Source organism: Nymphaea colorata, chromosome 2 (genome assembly GCF_008831285.2).
Source record: "Nymphaea colorata isolate Beijing-Zhang1983 chromosome 2, ASM883128v2, whole genome shotgun sequence".
Lineage (NCBI taxonomy): Eukaryota > Viridiplantae > Streptophyta > Magnoliopsida > Nymphaeales > Nymphaeaceae > Nymphaea > Nymphaea colorata.
In genome coordinates, this window is record NC_045139.1 from 18196952 (window position 1) to 18216521 (window position 19570).

General features: G+C 37.3%; 2 protein-coding genes across 2 annotated transcripts; one reads left to right on the forward strand and one right to left on the reverse strand.

Annotated features, from left to right (window-relative positions):
* Positions 1–5133: 5133 nt before the first annotated feature.
* LOC116246698 (uncharacterized) lies at positions 5134–11989 on the reverse strand. The gene is made up of 8 exons (XM_031618520.2): positions 11714–11989; positions 9775–9873; positions 8901–9252; positions 8114–8248; positions 6847–6929; positions 6560–6665; positions 6217–6344; positions 5134–5617 (listed from the first exon to the last, which is right to left on the reverse strand). Exons 1-8 carry the CDS (start codon positions 11863–11865, stop codon positions 5572–5574), a joined length of 1101 nt encoding a protein of 366 aa, XP_031474380.1. The 5' UTR covers positions 11866–11989; the 3' UTR covers positions 5134–5571.
* Positions 11990–12585: 596 nt separating this feature from the next.
* Positions 12586–14584, forward strand: LOC116247964 (protein ALTERED XYLOGLUCAN 9). Its single transcript, XM_031620459.2, has one exon. It carries the CDS (start codon positions 13055–13057, stop codon positions 14156–14158), a length of 1104 nt encoding a protein of 367 aa, XP_031476319.1. The 5' UTR covers positions 12586–13054; the 3' UTR covers positions 14159–14584.
* Positions 14585–19570: the final 4986 nt, after the last annotated feature.

A 19570-nucleotide genomic window follows, 5' to 3' on the forward strand; every position in this document is an offset into this window, starting at 1 on the left:
ATCTGCAGTGATGAAAATGAGACAGAACTGACTTTTCACATGTGGCATAAGAAGAAAACATATGGGCAGTCCAAATCGCTGAAAGCAACTTGCGGCTACTTGCATTTCTTGTTTTCTTCTCTTTTTCTTTATTTTCTTATCAACGCACTTTGGTGCTTTTTCCTTTTTCGTGCTTATTCTTGCTTTACGATTATCAGAGAAACTGCTCGTTGATGCCAACTTCTTTAAATGAATGAGGAGGAAAATCAAATGCCCATTATAACTCTGACGGTGACAACATGTGCACTTTTCCTTTTTGTGCATGGCAGCACTTGAACAGAACAAGCGAAGGGCAACTTTTTTTTTTTTAACCTTCCTGTTTTATGCACACAAGACAAAGATAGTCTTTATGATGTCACAATTAGTTAATCGCTAATGTTTAAGCTCTTCGACACACACATATATATATATATATATATATATATATATATAAGCCAAGCATATGTATATACCAGTATGTAAGCCACTGCTTGAACAAAACTACTATGGTTGATATCTTTACTTGTATGCGGAGTCCTACAAAGAAAATTTGAATTAATTTACGCTTTTAAAATAAATCGCTCCTAAGGGTGTAGCATTTTCGAGTTTAGTTTATGTTTCAGAATTTTGCATGATATTATTAAGATCCAAAGTTTTAACATTTTGGGTCTTAATCCCAGAAAACGGCCGGGCTCATGTTTTCTTAATTCTCGGCTTGTTGCCAATCAACCGACGGCCTTTTCCCATTATGCTTTAAAAAGTGATGGTTTTTTTTTTTCATGTGCACCCTTACCTTACAGCTATTGACACTTCCATCCCTACTTTTCGCTTAAGCAATGAAATTAGCTTGGGCTAATTCGAACAGCGACTGTAAATTGAAAAGAGGAAAAAGTTTAACCCTTTAAATTAATGAGAGGAGGGGAGTATCTGCTCGGTGGGTGCACCGCTGGACCCACCTGGCTGCGGAGGAGGCTTAACGTGGAAAAAGAATTTCTGTATTTGGCTTCAAACGAGGGTAAGGCAGTGAGTATTATTCAAATGTGTAAGATTCTAAACAGCAACTTTGTTTATCTTTTATCTAATATTAAAATGAGACGGGAAGTGCCAAGTAATTATTTTTTTTAAGAAAGCTACGAATCGAGGTACCGACTTCAGAAAAGCACCTTCCACCAATCAATCCATACTTTCCAATTTTTAGGAGATAAAAGAATGAACAACACATCCTCTCTCTCTCTCTACAAATGCATGGAGGAAAACCTAACTACTTACTTCACGTATATCCCTTTTGCCCACCCAAACCCACCTAAGTGCGATTCAATTATACTCCGTTTTGTTCGCGTGTGGCGACAATATCTGAGGGCGCATCGGGTTCGACCCCGCCTCTTGCATGACACAAGCCTTTTTTACCACCAGCTCATGTTATATAGGAGTTATTTGCTAACAATAATAGTATGTTACTGTTTCATGTATCTTCTCAAAAGATTTGTTTCATGTATCTTCTCAAAAGATTAAGATAAATTTATGAAACACTAAGTTAAAATGTTTTATAAGTTTATACCAATCTTTTGGGGTAGGTACATGAAATAGTAATATACTGTTATTGTTACCAAACAACCCATAAAAAAAAAAGAATGTTGATGCACTTTGGTACGTTGAATCCCTTTGAATGTCAAAGACACTAGCGGAGCTAGACATAATTGGTTGAGAGAAACTTACCATACATTTTAAGGGCATTTTATATTTAAGTATGTAAAAATTTGGAGTTGAGCAAAGGACTTTTATTGGACTGTATGGGCAATTGCCTACACATGCCAACATGTGTTGTAACCTGCTTCAAGAACCTACAAGTGGCAGTATCTTACACGCCCATGCAGCGCTTATCCTAAATTTAAATTAGTTTAGAGAGAGAAAGAGGGAGGGAGAGGGAGAGGGAGAATACTGTGGTAACTGATGGAGCTGGAAATTAACAAACTAAAGGTATTCGAAACTTGTACCGCTTATGCAAGAAAGTTCGGAGTAGAAGATATATGGAACCAAGCTCGAGCCAAAGCTACGCAAGAACCATGTAGAGTAATATGAAAATTGAGTATGCTGAGTTTATGTAAATTAATGCCACGAACATGGTTCATGCAATACGTAAATTCAATAGATATGAACATACATCTGAATTAGCTTACTTCATACGGACGACTCGATCGGTATTTCACAATGTGGTGTGCATAAATTTATTTTGTCCAAAAGGGTGGTGGATGACAAATACATTTCCTCTTTAAAAGAGCTATTTTCCACTAGAAAAATGGTGAACTCTAACAGGGTTGTGATAAATCTAAAGCAAGTTTATAAATATGCGCGCAGCCCAACTCCTGCTGTGCTGCGTGTTCTTTAAAAAGTTTCATCGCTAAATTTCTTCGACTCATGAGAAAAAAATGCTTTCTAAGCTTCTCAATTTACATTTTTTTGTCACACAAAGTTTCTCGATGGTGTATGATCGTGTTAGACTACATTGTTGAAAGCTAACACAAGTTTATATTATGAATGCATGGGTCGGTACAAGGGCAGACAGGGCCGAGACTGATTGACACAATAGACAGTCTCTTATGCTACAAAAGAAAAGCACTAATATACAAGTTGAAGCAGAAAGCAGGCATGGTACTCTAGAGATTCGGCTCTATTGTTAGGCAGTATGATGAAATACTCCTCCTGTTTACTCAACCTACACGGTCTAAAATTTTCATCTCATTTGAAATAGAAATAATTTTCCCTGGAACTTAATTGAACCTAAACCTAATTCTTACGCTTGACAAGAGAAATTCATCAGGAGAACAGGGACTTTATGTATCCACGTGAGCAGATAAAACTTGGCTTGAATATCTTAATGAGAATCCATTTCATACTGATTCAAACCCATCGTAAACTCGCAACTTTATACATTATATTTGAGGTACATCAAATTGGTGAGCAGGACATTTAATCTGCCAAGTCACTCATTTAAAGCAATTTGTGATTTCTACCATCTGGTTCTTATGATGAAGCATAAGAATTAGGAATACGCATTAATGATGGATTAATCTTTTAGAGTTGTGGGCTCGGTTATTGCGTTGGAAATGGTTGAAAGTGATAAATTGAGGTTAAAGAACTAAGATTCCGTCGGAAAAATATATCTATTGGTGATTATATTAACTCCCATTTTGATTGTTTATGTGTAAGACAATCATGAAAAATATTAGAAAACAGCTTTACATCAAACATATGGAAGAATCTTTCGTAATTGGTATATGCTAATTGTTTGCAAAATCTTTATGTTTAACTTATACTACTACATACTTTGATTCATAGTCTATTTGAAATGAAAATTGAAAACAGCCATGTGGTGCATCCAATCGGTCACAAGTCATTTCCATTCGCTTAGAGTCATTTCAAGCCTAATACCTATGAAATGACCTGCTATAAGTTTTCAAGCCCATAAAGCACTAATGATCATCATCATTAGCCACTTTCTTCATCTTCCATTTGACGATATTATGCTAAAAACAACATGGACGTTTAAAAGAAAGAACAAAGGGAACCCCACAGTTTCAATCCGTTGGTAACGTACCAACAAAAAAAAAAAGTATAGTATCTCCTTATTCATTTGCTAAACTTTTATACATTCCAGATCTTATTATATATAAATTTTTTTCTTTGAGATTCTCTTAATAAACAAGTAAAGATGCTCGAGATATTCATATCGCTGTGCTTTCCTAGCATGTTCCCAACAAACAAAATTAATTTGACCTTATTGTTCAAAGCCAAAGGTAAGCATGAACAAGCCCAATCTACCACCACAAACACAGAGCATGTGGTGATAAAGGAGTTACGAAGGGCACCAAGGCGAGGTCGCCTAAGCTATATCTGTGAAAAAAAGCAAGTAGCCCAATGTAATGGTGACCTCATGCTTAAAGTTTAACTAGAAAGCTGCTCTACATAAAACACGATTAATCTTATTTAGCGTATAATGTAGGGAAATTAACGTCAAAAGAAGTTTAAAATATTAAAAAAGGGAGGAACTAGCTTCCTTAGATTCAGGCTGTCATAGTTCTGCTAGGCGTTATAGTTGTCCAGTAGATTCAGGCTGCAGTAACCCAGTTGGTGGTCCAATGCAATGCGCACATAAAGAGCAAAGTATAAAGCGGCAAGGTTCCTTACTTTCCAACCCCCTCTTTATTCCTTGTCTTGTGAGTTCATTGGGACTTGTGGGGAAGGAATTTATACAAGGGCATATTCACCTTAGCCATGTGATTGAAGGCAAGGAGGTAAGGGCCCTTGGGAACCCACATGCATTTGATTCATGTGATTATGATGATGATGATGATGATGATGCTTTCCATCCTCGCAAGTCATGCTTAACTGGAGAAGGCAATAAACACCTGGATGACGCACGATTCGTGATGCATGCATGCGGGCATCGTTACATGCTTGATGGACAGCATTGAGGGCGCATTCAATTCTAGAAGCTTCCATAAGCTATCTAAAACTTTGTGACGACCACCATTAGAAATGAAAATAACGTGTTCCAACTCTCTTTGAAATGGAAATATTTTATCAAAGTTCTAGATTGATAAAAAGGTTAAGTGTATGGCACTTGTTATTGAAAGCAGCCCAAGAGATTATCCAAAATAAGTGAAAGACAACACCTAATGCCTGCTTGTAATTTCCTCAATTCTTTCTACAGTTTAACTGCATATTACAGTTTGTCAACTTTTAAGATCTCTGTCATGGAGCTCAAAGTGATCTCATCCTATTGATGATGAGGATTCACATGTATGACAGGTTAAACCAGCACAACCAGGAGTTTCAGAAAAGGAGAAAAGTGAACGGCTCAGTGCCCCTACCTTCATCTTCTTTGTTGTCTAGAAGACATCCAACTTCGAGATTATATGTCCCACTTACCTCATTGCCTCTTTAAGAAAGCCTTAAAATTCACCCCTAGTAAAAGCTTCCCAATTTATCTTTTTTTTTTTTATTCCAAGGATAATCCAAAGGAAGCTCAAGGCCATGCATTCTAAGTTTGGCATAGCTCGTTAGGTCAGCGGCTGGTTAGGGGTCGGGGTCATAGCCTTGGGGTTTTACACTGTGTTAGTGAGCAAAAACAACTTTTTCATTTGAAAAGGACAAACAGACGCATGGTTCAGACCCCCAACATGGTAGGCATGTGAATGCCTCGACAAAGGTCAGAGGGAAGAGATTAGACCAGGATCCACACCCATCCTGACCAAAGGAAGAAACAACCATACTTGAACTCTATAAGACTTACAAAGACAAAACCCTGATTTGGTACAAATTTGGTAAACTACACCCAACTCCTTATAACAATCATGGCCTACAGACCTGACCCCATTGCAGGTTGAACCTTTCCTCAACACCAAATCTGGATCTTATTTTACAGGACGGTCGACAATGACAAGATAGGTGCAACCCTGAAAACTACTTAGAACAACAGAGCAGATTTTTTGTGTAACCAGAGATAACTTTGTCCTTGTGCTGAAGAAGAGACAAGCCATGAAGTTTAAAAGATTACAGGAAGACTTTGCTCCAATAAGTGCACGCAATCACAAGACAACTGCAACAAGTGGAACATAAGCACAGTACAAGAACGCTAATGTTTAAACATTTGAAACATCACTAGACAATATTGCAAGCATGTCACGGACAAGTTGGTATTCTATAAGTTGTAGTGACTATAAGATGGGAAATCCTACAAAAAATGTGATTACAAGAATGGAAGAATATCCCATCTTACAATATATTTTTATAAGCTGTGATGATTATCACAAAAACGGGATATTCCTCCATTTTGTTAACCAGAGAGAGAGAGAGAGGTTGCTCATGTCCTGGAATGAATAAGATCAGCAAAAACTATTCTAGTATCACATTTTGAATAGATTAAGACCAGCAAAAAACTTCTACTAGCATCAAAAATTTGACAAGTGAGGTTTTTTGCATGGTGTTATGCAACATAATTTCACAAAAACCTATATTAGCATAAAAAAAATGACAAATGAGCTTCTCTACATGGTGTTATACAACATAATTAACCTTGTTCCACAAGAGACTACATCTGCTATTTGTTTCCTATCCCCATTGCTCTTCTTATTTTTCTGGTGCCTGCTCTCTATGATTACATTTTTCGTGCTGTTCCATAAAAGTTAGAAATTTTACCGGTATAAGAGAGAACATTTGGAAACTGAAGGCCTGAATTTAGCCACTGGATGCACCTTCCATCTTTCAAACTCATCTGCTTTCAACATGAATGAGCTTGCATTCCGATGACCACCACCTCCATATTTCTGGATGCAGCACAAGTAAAATCATTAAATTTTAGACATGAAATGTGATTTCTTAACCGGACCAAGAAGTACAGATTATCAACTATCTGGAATGGTATATTTGCAAAACATCTGAGAACAACCTTCTTAGCAAACTAACAGTCTTTTCAATGTTACAAAATACAGATAATGGTTACCAATACCAGCAAATGAGAAACCATAAAGATATGACCAACCTGTGATATGACTGTTGTGTCTTCTGAACCCACACTCCTAAGGCTTATCTTCAGCAAGTGCCCATCCTCCAGTTCTGGGACTCCGTAAACAACTGCACCAATTCCCCTGTATATGTATAGAAACACCAAACAATCAGGCAAAAAGGATTAGTGGACTCAAAATTTGCAGATGCCAAGTCAGCCAAATGAATGAGCTAGTTTGGTAACAATTTACATTTTGATAAAGCAGCCAAAGATTGACATGTCGAAGACCTAATCGAAAATAGGGCCAATGCTGGAAGAAGTACCTCAATTTCATAACAGAGCTTTTGACAGCCAGCTGATTCCCAAGCTCACTCCTCAAATTTGAAATAGAGTCAGCATTGACAGCCTATAAGCAACAGCAAGATGCAAATAGAGTCAGTATTATCTGCAGTGAAGAATGCTTTGCCATATGTAACATATGCAGCAACAATATCAAGCGACTTAGTTTTGCAATCAAGAAATAAAAATACAAAACACAAAAAAAACAAATAAATACACAAAACAACTGCTGTTTGTCATGAACCAAACAAATATCTTAACTCAACAATTAGAACTTACCAACAAATTGAATAAGAAAATAAATATGAAAATTCAGTGACTGATTTATATAAGAATATGCTTGAACTTCCTGCCAGATATTGCATTCATGTTCGCATTTGGAAACAATGGAAAAAAACCTACAAGATTATTCGGATATAAATAAAAGATGGATCTCACAACAGCAAGTTGAATCAAATGAACTTGGTACTGCAAAAAAAACAATATTATATTTGTTATAGGCACCGGTAACAGTCCGAGTTACATTCAGTTGCCCATTATACTAGAATTTGTCCCATGTGATGGGATTCATAAATTGCACATTTTGTTAACAATCCCAATTTGTCATGCACACATCCAATTTTTTCAATTTAAATCTGTCTCAGTAAACAAGCTGCTTCATGCCAATGCATTGAACATTCAAATCTAAATCCTTGAATCATACAATCTGTCCCAGTAGCCACACTTCCTACTCAAACCTGCACCTTATGTACATTTAGCAAAAACCAGGTGAATATATATATATATATATATATATATATATATATATCGAGAGAGGAAAAGAGAGAGAGGGGTCCTATTATGTAGTCAAGTCAAGAATCATGCTCCTGGTCAGAACTCCATTCAAGACCATGTTTCTCATTCAGATTTTCAGTTTGGACCATCTTGGTTGATACTCGATAGTATGCTAGTTGTACTCCTATTTGTATGTTCCTATGTTAGTGGTATTCTTATTACTTATTAGTATGTTTCCCCTGTCCATTTTGCCTTCATTAATCTATCTCTTTTCTAATGCACTGCATCATCTCTACCGCTGCAAACCCAAAATTCATAAAGATCAAATTTAATGTCAATATGGGTTTTCACGTCACATATGAAAGTACTAAAGTTTTACTGGATACCAATACAAGCTCATGAACAAGCATAATAATAGTTTAATAACCATCACATCCAAAAGAAATATTATGTGAAAAAGGAAATGAAGGCACATACCAAGCAATTCCCATGTAGCCCTTTTCCTAGTGAGATTTCATATGAGGATTGAAGAGCCTCATCAATTAACTTTTGTCTGTGTAATAAGCTTATCTTGCCTTGGCAGATTATATCTGAAGGATCCAGTGATAGCAACTGCCAAAAATGGTGTTTTGAAGGAAAAATAGCATCAGCAAGTTTTGCACAACTTCATTTCTCAAGGTCTAAGAGTATCAACCAAAACTACGAACTTTCAAATCCAATTCATTTATTTCAGAAGAAAATCAGGTTATCTGAACATGGTAAAATAAGTAAAAAAACATAAAACAGTTTATAGTCTATGCAACCAATTTACAGTATATTTTGACTCTTCTTAATTCTAATGCAACTAAGTGCCAACGACTATGACTTGATACTCTATTTTCCTATCATTGTGATGGTCCATTTTAGCATATCTTCAACATGCTACAATCTCTCTGTCAGCTACTCAGGTCTATATCTTCTGGTCCTCTTCAAGGGGCAAGAATATTTTCCTATTGTTTCGATTAGTAGATCTTCAATGCTCAAATACAAGGTGATGAATGCTGCACATATTATACGTGAATAGCACAATGACTATTATCACTGGAGTTCCTCATTTCATCTACACATAACTAAGCCTTGAAAATGAGAACCCTATATCAGTCAATTGTTAAATAATGAGTCCCAGAGATCCTTTGATGTCTCCTACCAAGTCCATGTGAAGAACATCCAAATACAAGTGAACATTATCTACAAATGCATTTTGAACTTCAGAAAGTTAAATAACCTGTCCAAACAAATTTGGGTTCAGCCTATAGTTATATTCAAGATTGATATCTTTCAACCCACTGGAAAATGCTTTACTATCTGGAAGAGCCCATCTCCAAAGGTCTGCATCTTCAATATACTTGAAAAGCTGAGTAACCCTACTAAGTTCAGTCTCTGGAAACATCTTCACAAGATATGTATCAGGGGAAAGGCTGCCTTTGTATCTTTCGTGAAGCTTCTCAATGAAGAAGTCAAAAGCAATTGTTGCGCCACTTCTTTCCATGTCTATGACCTTAATAATGTTCTGCGAGAAGGTATCATCTTTACTGAACATCTCAAGTGCTGTCTTATGATGATCTAATATGATAACTCTGCACAAACAAATAGGTCATTTCATCATGTCAATCGCATAGTGAAAACAGCAGCAACTAACAAAAAAATGGAAGCTTTTGCCATCATATCATGGATAGTTTGCCAATCCAGTATCAGGCTAAAAAGTCAAACTGCATGACATTTTAATCTTACATATGGACAAAACAGGACTAGTTTGGGGAGCATCAAATCAATCTGCTGTGGTGAAAGTGAGATGATTGAGCTGCAGTTTGATAACAATCCCATAGCACATGCAAAATCTTACCTATCATATGCATCACATCCTCAGTGTTTACAATTTCAAAGAGCCACAGTCAATTATTAGCATGCAAAGCCAAAGTCAACAATAGAAATCTTAGGTCTTCAAGAATTCAGTGACACGGGTTGACAAGTGCCCTCGTCTAGGGTCATTTTTGCATTTTCTACAAATAAATCCAATTCCTTTATATATATTTAGAATATATGCCTTGTCATATACAAGAACAAAGCTAAAAATAAGAATAACAAGGAAACGAAACAACCTTCGGACTTTTGAAGAGACATCCTTGACAAAACCAGGTGGACCAACAAAGTCAAGGAGGTAAACATCATCAATATCACCTAAGGGAAGGTCATCAATCCTGAAAGAAGAGACACAAATGCTTTTGCTTGTTAGTTGTCTGTATTGACATGTCAAAAGATGGATACAAAATGATCAAATTGAAGATGGAGCTACACACACTGCTGAGATAGATTGCACAGTCACATGTAAAAAACCAAATAAGGTAGTAATTGGAACGAAAAGGACATAAAACTGATTAAACTCATATCTGAGTGGTGTCACATAGGTGGGTATAGGCATAGCAATATGGGTTTGGACACCGCAATTTTAAAAAATGCGGGTACAAAATATGGTAGGGCATATATATATATATATATATATATATATATATATATATAGTGAGACACAAAATTGATCGAATCATAAGTTAATAAATAATGCATAAAAACAACATAGTTATAAGTTTAACAATTCATACATACAATTCCATTAAATTAAAGTAAAATGTCTATAATAAAACCATCACCATCACAAAAATATACTCATTGTTTAAAATTTTGGATTGAACAGGATCTGACCCAGACCCAATACAAAATTCACCCAGTTGGTCTGGCATACTTGTGTCTAAAAACTGCGTACTAACATGGGTATGCTAGCCATTATCACGTAAGCATGTTAAAATAGCATTTGGGTGGTGTAGCTGTTCATCAAGCTAGTCTTGCAGACAAGTGATCCCTAGTTCCAGGATTTCAGCAGCTGTCAGATGCACAGTAACAAATAACATCTTTTAACTCAAACTATACAAGATCATGCATTTGCTTCTTTCTTCTCTCTCACCACAATGGGAGAGAGTTACGTACTCTTGTGAAGCAAACCAAAAGAGTCGCCCTCCAAAATGAAATATTATGGCGTTTCATTTCTAAAGAAAGCTTCTTTACTTCATCTGACTATCGCAATTAGTTCATGTTGGTCCAATGTACTTGAGAATACATTGATCATGAACTGCATGTACCTAACTCATGAAGTATAATTCTTCATTGCTAATGCTTGACAGAACATTAAGCAGCTAGAATCGGAGACTGTGGTGTATTAGATGAAAAACTGAACGCCGGTATCAACAGACATGGGTGATAGACATTGACGATCTCATTTCAAATTTTCAGGGACGTGCTAAAAGAATTCAAAATTCTAATCAAAATAGTATCTTTCAGAAATGCTGATAGGAATGGGTGATGTATTTCATAACGTAATTGAGAAAAGTTTCAAAACTTTTCATTTTTCACTTCAATGTATTTCCATTCTGAAGCAAGTTGTGCACGAGTATTGTATTGGTATAACTGAAATTGCAACTGTCTGACATCTTAAGCCGCTTTACCACAGCGAACAAAACGAAGTATGCCACCAAAATTAGTGCTAAATGCGGCAAAATAAATATATGCTTCTTCCGAGGTACATAATCGCTAAGAAATATAATTCGATTGCAAGCCCATCTGCTCTGGAACCTTTTGCTTAGAAACCATATATTCGAACAGAATCCTTATCCAGACGCTCTGAATCGACGCTGAGCTTAACTTACCCTTTTCACAGTTATCTACATGAATTCATCATTGATGGTTCAAAAATGCCACTATGGCGTGTCGCTGCATCATACCAAGATCAATAGCAGCTCAGTAGCTTCATTGTTGCAAGCTCAGTATATACTAAACGTTTCCGTCTTTCTTTCCTCTCAAATCTCGTTATCCAATTTCAAACATCATATCATGTACCAAAGTTTGAAGTTCCGGAAACCCATCAAGCTAATTTGAACTACAGCACTGAAAACCTTCACATGGTAAAAAAGAAACAAAAAAAAGGGGGAAATCTGAAGAAAGAGACAGCCTAACAATAAAAAAAGACGAGCATGAGATGTAGAGCGACACCTTAGAGGTTTATAGACCGTATTTGGGAAGAACAGAACAGGGTAGTCGTCCCCAAAGGAGGAGAAGTAAAGATGAGCAGCAAGTGCGGCAAATGCACCGTCCGGACATGGATAGTGGTAAAGAACGGCCGATTTCTGCAGTCCTCCAGCCATTCAGGATTCCCCTTCTTCGTCTTCTTTTTCTTCCGCTTGGGCGGTTCGATTTTCGCAGCGTTGGACTCCCGCTTCATCAGGCCATGGATGCAAAGGAGTCGGTTTTGATCGGATGATCCATGATCGACTCGACCCGTTATTCTCACCTTTGGATTCCCGAACCAAATCAGAAAATTTCGGATTGGATTTGATTTCGTAAGTCGATTTACTTCTGACATAGTTGAATTTTGGATTCTCTCATATGGGATTTGGTTCCGACCTAGGTAAAAATTTTGGTCCTAATAAATTTGTTACACGTAAATTGCAATCTCTCATGATATTAAGTTGTTCGAGCTAATCAAAGCTCATGCAAAGTGAAGAATTCCTTCCTAAAAGTAACTTGTAGACAAATTTATGTCCAATGTATAATCTACACAGTTGACTTCATAAGAATTTATCTTTGAATTGTCAAATATCTCGTACACATAAATTCTTACAACACTATAAACTAATGTTTCCTAAAATAGCAACGCGTACGCTTCAACCAAACGCCTCACCTCATCACCTTTTACAAACAGGAGCAAGTTTATTTTTTCAAAACGTATGTAAACAATTTAGTTTTTTGCACAGTTTTCTACAATAAAAAGTTATTTATTTTAATCTTATGAAAAGAATATCACAATCGTTTTGTTTTGCCTGAACACTTAATGGGTTCACCTGAGATATTCTCCCTCATGAAAGACTGAAATTGGAGGCTTTTATCTGGGATTATGGTCAAATTACGTCTTACTCCAAACAGAAATTCTCTAAGAACAGTAGTGACGCCCTACCCATCGGAAGTTGTACTCTCGCTATCTCTCTCTTGGTTTGCTTAACCCTCCCCTCCTTTTCTCACCTTGCCAGATTGAGCACACCTCTCTTTGATTTTCCCATATGTTGAAATTTATCCGTTTGTTAGCGTGAAAATTCGTCCCCGATCGGTTCTTCCATCTCTTGTCAGAATAGTTCCGATTCCATCTGTTTCTTTCTGTTTGTTTGTTGCTTTCTGTGCTTCTCCCTTTCATTTTATGACTTGGGTTTTGGCTTGCCATTTTAGCATATGATGGTTTAAGCCAATTTGGAACAAAGGAACTTGAGCATTGCTCCCTTCTTCATAATCCCCACAAGATGATCTCGTGTTTTTAACAGAATCTGACCATCCCAAATAGAGATGGTGGGTGCCCTTCAGATTGGCATCCTAGCTGCTTGTCTGGTTGTCTTCGTTCCCATGGGTATGGCTGGTTGGCATCTCAGCAGAAACAGGCTTCTCTTCTTCAGTTGTGCGCTCTTCATTACCCTTGCCGTAAGTGTTCATCTAACTCCCTACTTCCCGTCCGTTTCGGATATCGTATCGTCGCTCTCTTTTGCTGTAGAGAGTAGAGATTTTTGTGCTTCTTTTCTTAACGAGATCGACTGGGAGCTTGGGAACGAGGATGCCCATGATGGGCCTCTTGAAGTACCACACAATTCGTCGAATAATTCTTCGAGTTGGTCTCCTTCGTGGGGATGGTCCAGATCGAAATCTGTTGCCCGATGCGGGTTTCTGAAATTAGGTAGATTGGATGCAATGGAACTCCTTAATGGGTCGTGGATTGTCGTTGCTGGCGATTCGGAAGCTCGGTTGTTCGTCCTGTCATTGCTGATGGTGATGTTGGAGTCCACTAGTGAGATTGAAGGAGATCTCTTTAAACGGCATAGCGATTATCACTTGGTGATTGAGGATCACGGTGTGAAGGTAGATTTCGTTTGGGCACCGTACGTGTCGAATTTAACTAACGTGTTGAAGGAATTTGAGATCAGCCATCAATATCCGGATGTTTTGGTCATGGGATCTGGCTTGTGGCATATGTTACATTACACAAATTCTTCGGATTATGGTCTTTCACTGGAACTGTTTAGAAGGTTGTTGGATTCTCTCTTGCCGCTTACGCCTGAAGTTGGAAGTGATGGACCAATTTCTGGGTCCGTCTCCGTGAAATCACCTCATATGTTTTGGCTGGGTATGCCGACATTGATCAATTCCATGTTGAACACACAGGAAAAGAGGGAAAAAATGACAGATAGGGTGTGTGAGGATTATAACAAAGAGGTTGGCCAAAGTAGGCTTTTAAAGCAATCAGGAGGTCCACTTATGCTGCTGGATGTTGGATCTGTGACACATAATTGTGGTCCAGGATGTACAACCGACGGGATGCACTATAATACAGCTATTTATGAAGCAGCTGCTCAAATCATGTTAAACGCATTGATAATTCAATCCCAACAAAGCATATGAAGATTATCGTCTCCATTTTTCCTCTTTTGGAAGCAGCTGAAGGGCGAGCGACCTGTGCAGTTGGTGGTGATGAAGAGGTTAAGAGGAACAGATTCTGAATAAGGTTTGGTGGCTGGTTAATTGAAGAAGCAGCCTCTTCTATTCTTTTCAAAGCAATCATTTTTTTTCCCAATCAATGTTATCACAGGTAGTTTATGATGTAACTAATCACCGTATTGTAACCTATGGTCACGCAATGCAATTCACTGTAAAGTGTAAGTCCAGCTGTACTTCATGGGCATTTTTTCCCCAAGGAAATGCCTTAGTGTTCAATGATCAGAGATGTAACCTTACAAGTGTCTATACCCTGCAACTAGTGGTACTTGGAGATCATGACCACTTGCTTTATTGCACCAACTAAAAAATTTTACTGCCTGTTGAATGTTACATCTGGCTGAACTGGACTGGGCCTATGATGCTCCCATGGTAGCTAGGCTTATGTGCTTTGGGATAATGCTCCATGATAGCTGTGATCCTATTGTCTCCCAGTTGTTGTTTCTCAGTTGTAATCATATTGGGTCAAAGAATGAACTCGAAAAAAAATAGAATGGCTGTCAGCTATACTCATTGTAACAACTCAAAAATTTAGTCCTGTATTGAAGATTGTGAGGAATCGGGTTGTTACACTCATGATATTTAAACATAGTGCCCCTATGGGTGTTGTGTGTCTTCCAAAATGTATGACGTAATAGTTGTACAAGGATAACCTTTTTGTTTAGCTGTTCTCCAATTTTTTAGTGTTAAGACAACTTGAACATAATGTTTTAAACGTGCAATACTTTGTTGTAATCTTAACACTTGTTCATGTAATCCATTAGATAATCTAGTTGCAGTACTATGCTGTTATCATACTGCTAGTTAATGTTGTAAGCTTGCTTTTCTGTAACCGTACCAGTTACCACTAGTTCATGAAGCAGCCTCTTCTATTCCTTCCAAAGCAATTCCTTTTTCAATCAATGCCATTGCAGGTAGTTTATGATGTAACTAATTATTTATTTTGTAACCTTCGGTCGTGCAATGCAATTCACTCTAAATCCAGCTGTACTTTGTTGGCATTATTGCCCCAAAGGAAATTCCTTAGTGTTCAATGATTGGAGATGTAACCTTCAAGTATCTGTACCCTGCAACTATTGGTGCTGGAAATCATGATCACCTGCTTTATTCTGCCAACTAAAAACATTTTACTGCTTATTGAATGTTACATCTGCACGAACTGGACAGGGTTTCTGATTTTCCAATATAGCTAGCTTTATCTGCTTTGGAATAATGCTCCATGATGGCGGTGATTGTATTGTATCACAATTGTTGTTTTTCACCTGTAATGGTATTGGGTCGAAGAAATGAACTTGAAAATAAACAGAATCACTCTCAGCAATATTCATGATATTTAAACATAGATGTTGTGCCTAATCACATCAGCATTTTTTCTCTTTCAAAATGTATGATGAAATAGTTGCTCTGCTTACATGGTTAACTTGTTTGTTTTAACTGTTCTCAGATCTTTTAATGTTAAGGCAACTTGAACATAATGTTTTAAATTTGCAATACTGTATTGTGAACTTACTACTATCATGCAATCCATTAGATAGGGTTTGCACTTGGAATTTATACATCAATCCATGTTTACTTACAGTACATTTAAGGAAGTCTCATCGGCCTCAGAAATCATGGATACCTTTGGTAAAACCTAGTTTTTATTTGTGGCTCTCAGGTCCAAAAGTTTCCAACTGCCAAACAATTAGGCCTTGTTAGAAAATGCTTTTGCATAGCAACTCTTGGTAAATTTATTTTATGAAAGTATAAGTTATTGGATGAAGCCTTTTTGCAAAATGAATCTTGAAATGAGAACTGTTCCTGTACACTTGAGTGAAATGCAGCTTAGCTACATTTTACATCCAGAGTTTTTTTCTTTTTTTCTGCAAAACCATCTGCACTTCATGTATCCACCCAATAACCATGTTCTTACAGTAAAGAGAATAAATTTTGTAAGCAGGGAAAACTTGAATTCTTGATTTTTAAGTCCTTACAATGTCTGATTTATACAGTGAGGAATCATAATTTGAGCTGTTTCTTAGGTTTTCAAACATGAAAGTCTCATACATATTCTGTGCTGTGGGTCCAAATCAAATCATCCCATCCTTAAGGAATAGAGGTAGTCATTGTTCTATGCGAAATGGCCTGTAGCATGCGATGCCAGCCTTTTGGCAGAGATGTTGCTAAATCTGGTCCTCCAACAAGAGTCTCTAAGGTATGTGTATTTTGAGATGTCAATGAAATGTTCATCTTATTTTCTATGTTGATCTCCTTTGTGAATTTTGTATTGTAGCATAGTTTAAGCTTTCTGGATATACCATCGCCAATTGGTTGTATAAATATGTGCAAAGTTCCAGTTATTTTGTATCTCACGTTTGTCTTCCATTATTCTCATGGTGGCTTTGCTGCTGGATTGGTGGGCATGCCTTGTTCCAAGGTATTACTAGTTTGCTATCTAATCCTGTCCTAGAATCTCAAATATAATGTGTTTGCATATGTGTGCATCAAACCACTGACTATTTATTTTTTTCTTCATGGTGCTTCCTGAATTTCATTACCTATGTTTAGTGGTTTTTGTTGAGCTCTTCATCACAACTTAAATGGCAGTATGTGCTGCAGTTTCCAACACAAATTACTGCATGTATTTCTGTTGAGACAGAGGAGAATGACTGTATTTTCATATTACTTGATTTTTGTCTTTGCTAATCAGAACGACTATGTCTAAGGAGAGCAAGTGGCTGGCACGAGTGTGGTTTTATGTTACTCCAGATAATGAGCTTGGGTTGAGGAGCCAGAGGAGTTAGTCTTACTCATTCTACCTGTTTGATTTTTGTCTTTGCTAATCAGAACGACTATGTCTAAGGAAAGCAAGTGGCTGGCACGAGTGTGGCTTTATGTTACTCCAGATAATGAGCTTGGCTTGAGGAGCCAGAGGAGTTAGTCTTACTCATTCTACCTGTTGAACAGTTTCACCCATGGTTTAAGGCCAGAGTCTGGAATTCAAGAAGCCAATGGCATATGGCTTCAGTCTTTCTGGTGTATCTTGTTAGTTTGACAACACAAACTGAGCTTGCTGGAAAAGTACCGATCCTCATCCTGGCAAATAGTCATATGTTTATACTTTATAGTTAAGTTATTTGCAGTAGAAAGGGTGATGAATTCTTTTTTTGCCAGTGCCACTTATCACAGATAAGTTCTTGTTTTTGCCTGGCTCCCTGAACCAAATTAGCTCCTAGCTGAACTGATTTTTCAAGCTGTGGCAGTTCAGGTTTGGTTTTATTGCTGCTTCTATGAGAGTTCAAATTCCAACTTCCTCCTTTAAATGGCTTGAGAAAGAAAAGAGAGGTCTGTGGAGGATTTTCCTGCATGATCATGGATACAGGAGACAGTCATTACTGGCTTTATGTTAATCCAGTCCAGCTAATAAACTAGCTTTGAGGAGGCATTGGATTAATGGCTACCCATTCCACCTGTTCAGCAGTTTCAGGCTTCCAACCATGGTTTTAAGGCCCAGAGTCTGGAATTCAAGAAATCAATGGCATATGATCTCTTTGTTTCTGAAAGCATAGCTCAGAACCATATCACTAATCAGTTGATGATTTGTAAGAGCACAACACATAAAAAATTACGGGCTATGCAGCATGGGGAAACATTGGGATGCTTCTCCTTGCAACCAAGGTCACTGCCACCATCCTGAATGTGCCTGGTGGTGGATGTATATTCATCATCTCAGATAACCAATGGGTTATGATCCAACTCCAGAATCAACTCCTACAAGCTTCAAAATATGATCTTTAAAATTATTTGTTACATCTGTTTCTTCTTTTGGTCGATTATGGATCCTTTTAATTCCTCTATATGATTGGTAGCAATATATGTGTCTCTCTTAGATAGCAGTATGGAGATACAAGCTTTTCCTTGTTATGTCTGATGTAAGTAAATAAGCAAACGGTAACTGTTAATGAAATTGTTAAGGGTTTGCAGCATAAGATTATTTTTGTGTTCTGAAAAATAAGGTTGATCGCTGAAATTTGCGATCAGTTTTTATTTTCTTTATTTTTGTTTTAACTCTCTGGTATCTGTTTTTCTTACTGTTAATTTTATTGGAAGGTTGTTTAACTATGCCCTGGATAGCTCACAACAGAAATCATTTGGTCTATGGGTCGACAATTGCTAACCCACAGGCAGTTGTTGGTAAGGCTGTAGTGATTTTAATTATGGTGAATCCAATACGCACAAATATTGGTTATATTTTAAAATATTTGAGAGTATGACTTTCTTATTATGTGAGATTCAAGGTATCTGTTAAATCGAAACAGCATTGCGTTTAGAACTACGCTGTATTTAACAAATGTGATATCACTCCATGAAAATCAGGAATGTCCATCGGATTCATATCTTCTTAGAAAACTTCAATGGCATGAGCTATTTGGAGGTCGATCTCGCAGGTATCATCTTTTCCGAACATCTCAAGTGCAGTCTTATGATGATCTAATACAATAACTTCGTAAAAACGAATAGGCTGCTGCTTCATGATGCCAATAGCAACTAGCAAAAATATTGAAGTCTTTCGCCAACATATCATGGATAGTTTGCCGTTCTAGTATCAGGCGGAAAAGTTAAAACTGCATGAGATTCTAATCTTACATATGGACCATTGAAAACAGGACTAGTTTGGAGAGCAGCAAACCAATCTTCTGTAACGAAAGTGAGATGTTTGAGTTGCGCTTTGATGGTACCATGGAACATGTAAAGGTTTTACCTACCCTATGCATCTCATCCATGGTAGTTACCATTTCAAGGGGCCACAATCAGCTATTAGCATGGAAAGCCAAAGGTAGGAACAGAAATCTTAGAACTTCCAAGATTGAGTGACGCAGGTTGGCCAGTGCCTTTATCAGCTAGGGGCGTTTTTGGTTTTGCCTACAAATAAATCCGATTCCTGTCTACGTCTTCGCAATATATGCGTTGACATATACAAGGAAAGAATTTACATAAGAAGAAAAGGAAATGAAAATAACCTTCTGACTTTGGAGAGACAACCTCGATGAAACCAGAGATCAACAAAGTCGAGGTGATAAACATCATCAGCGTTCCCCAAAGTTCTAAGGTTTTTAGCTGCAGTCAGATTCACCGTAACAATGACATTTTTTTAGCTCGAACTATGTAAAATCATGTGTTTGCTTCTTTTCTCTCTTGCCAAAACAGGAGAAAGAAGTACCTTTTCCATTTGAAAAATTTTCATTTTCAGGCTTATCTATTACTCATAATTCTAAAAAGGGGCTACCTTTTTGTGATCTTCTTAATATAGACCATACTTTTCATGTAAATCTATCAAAT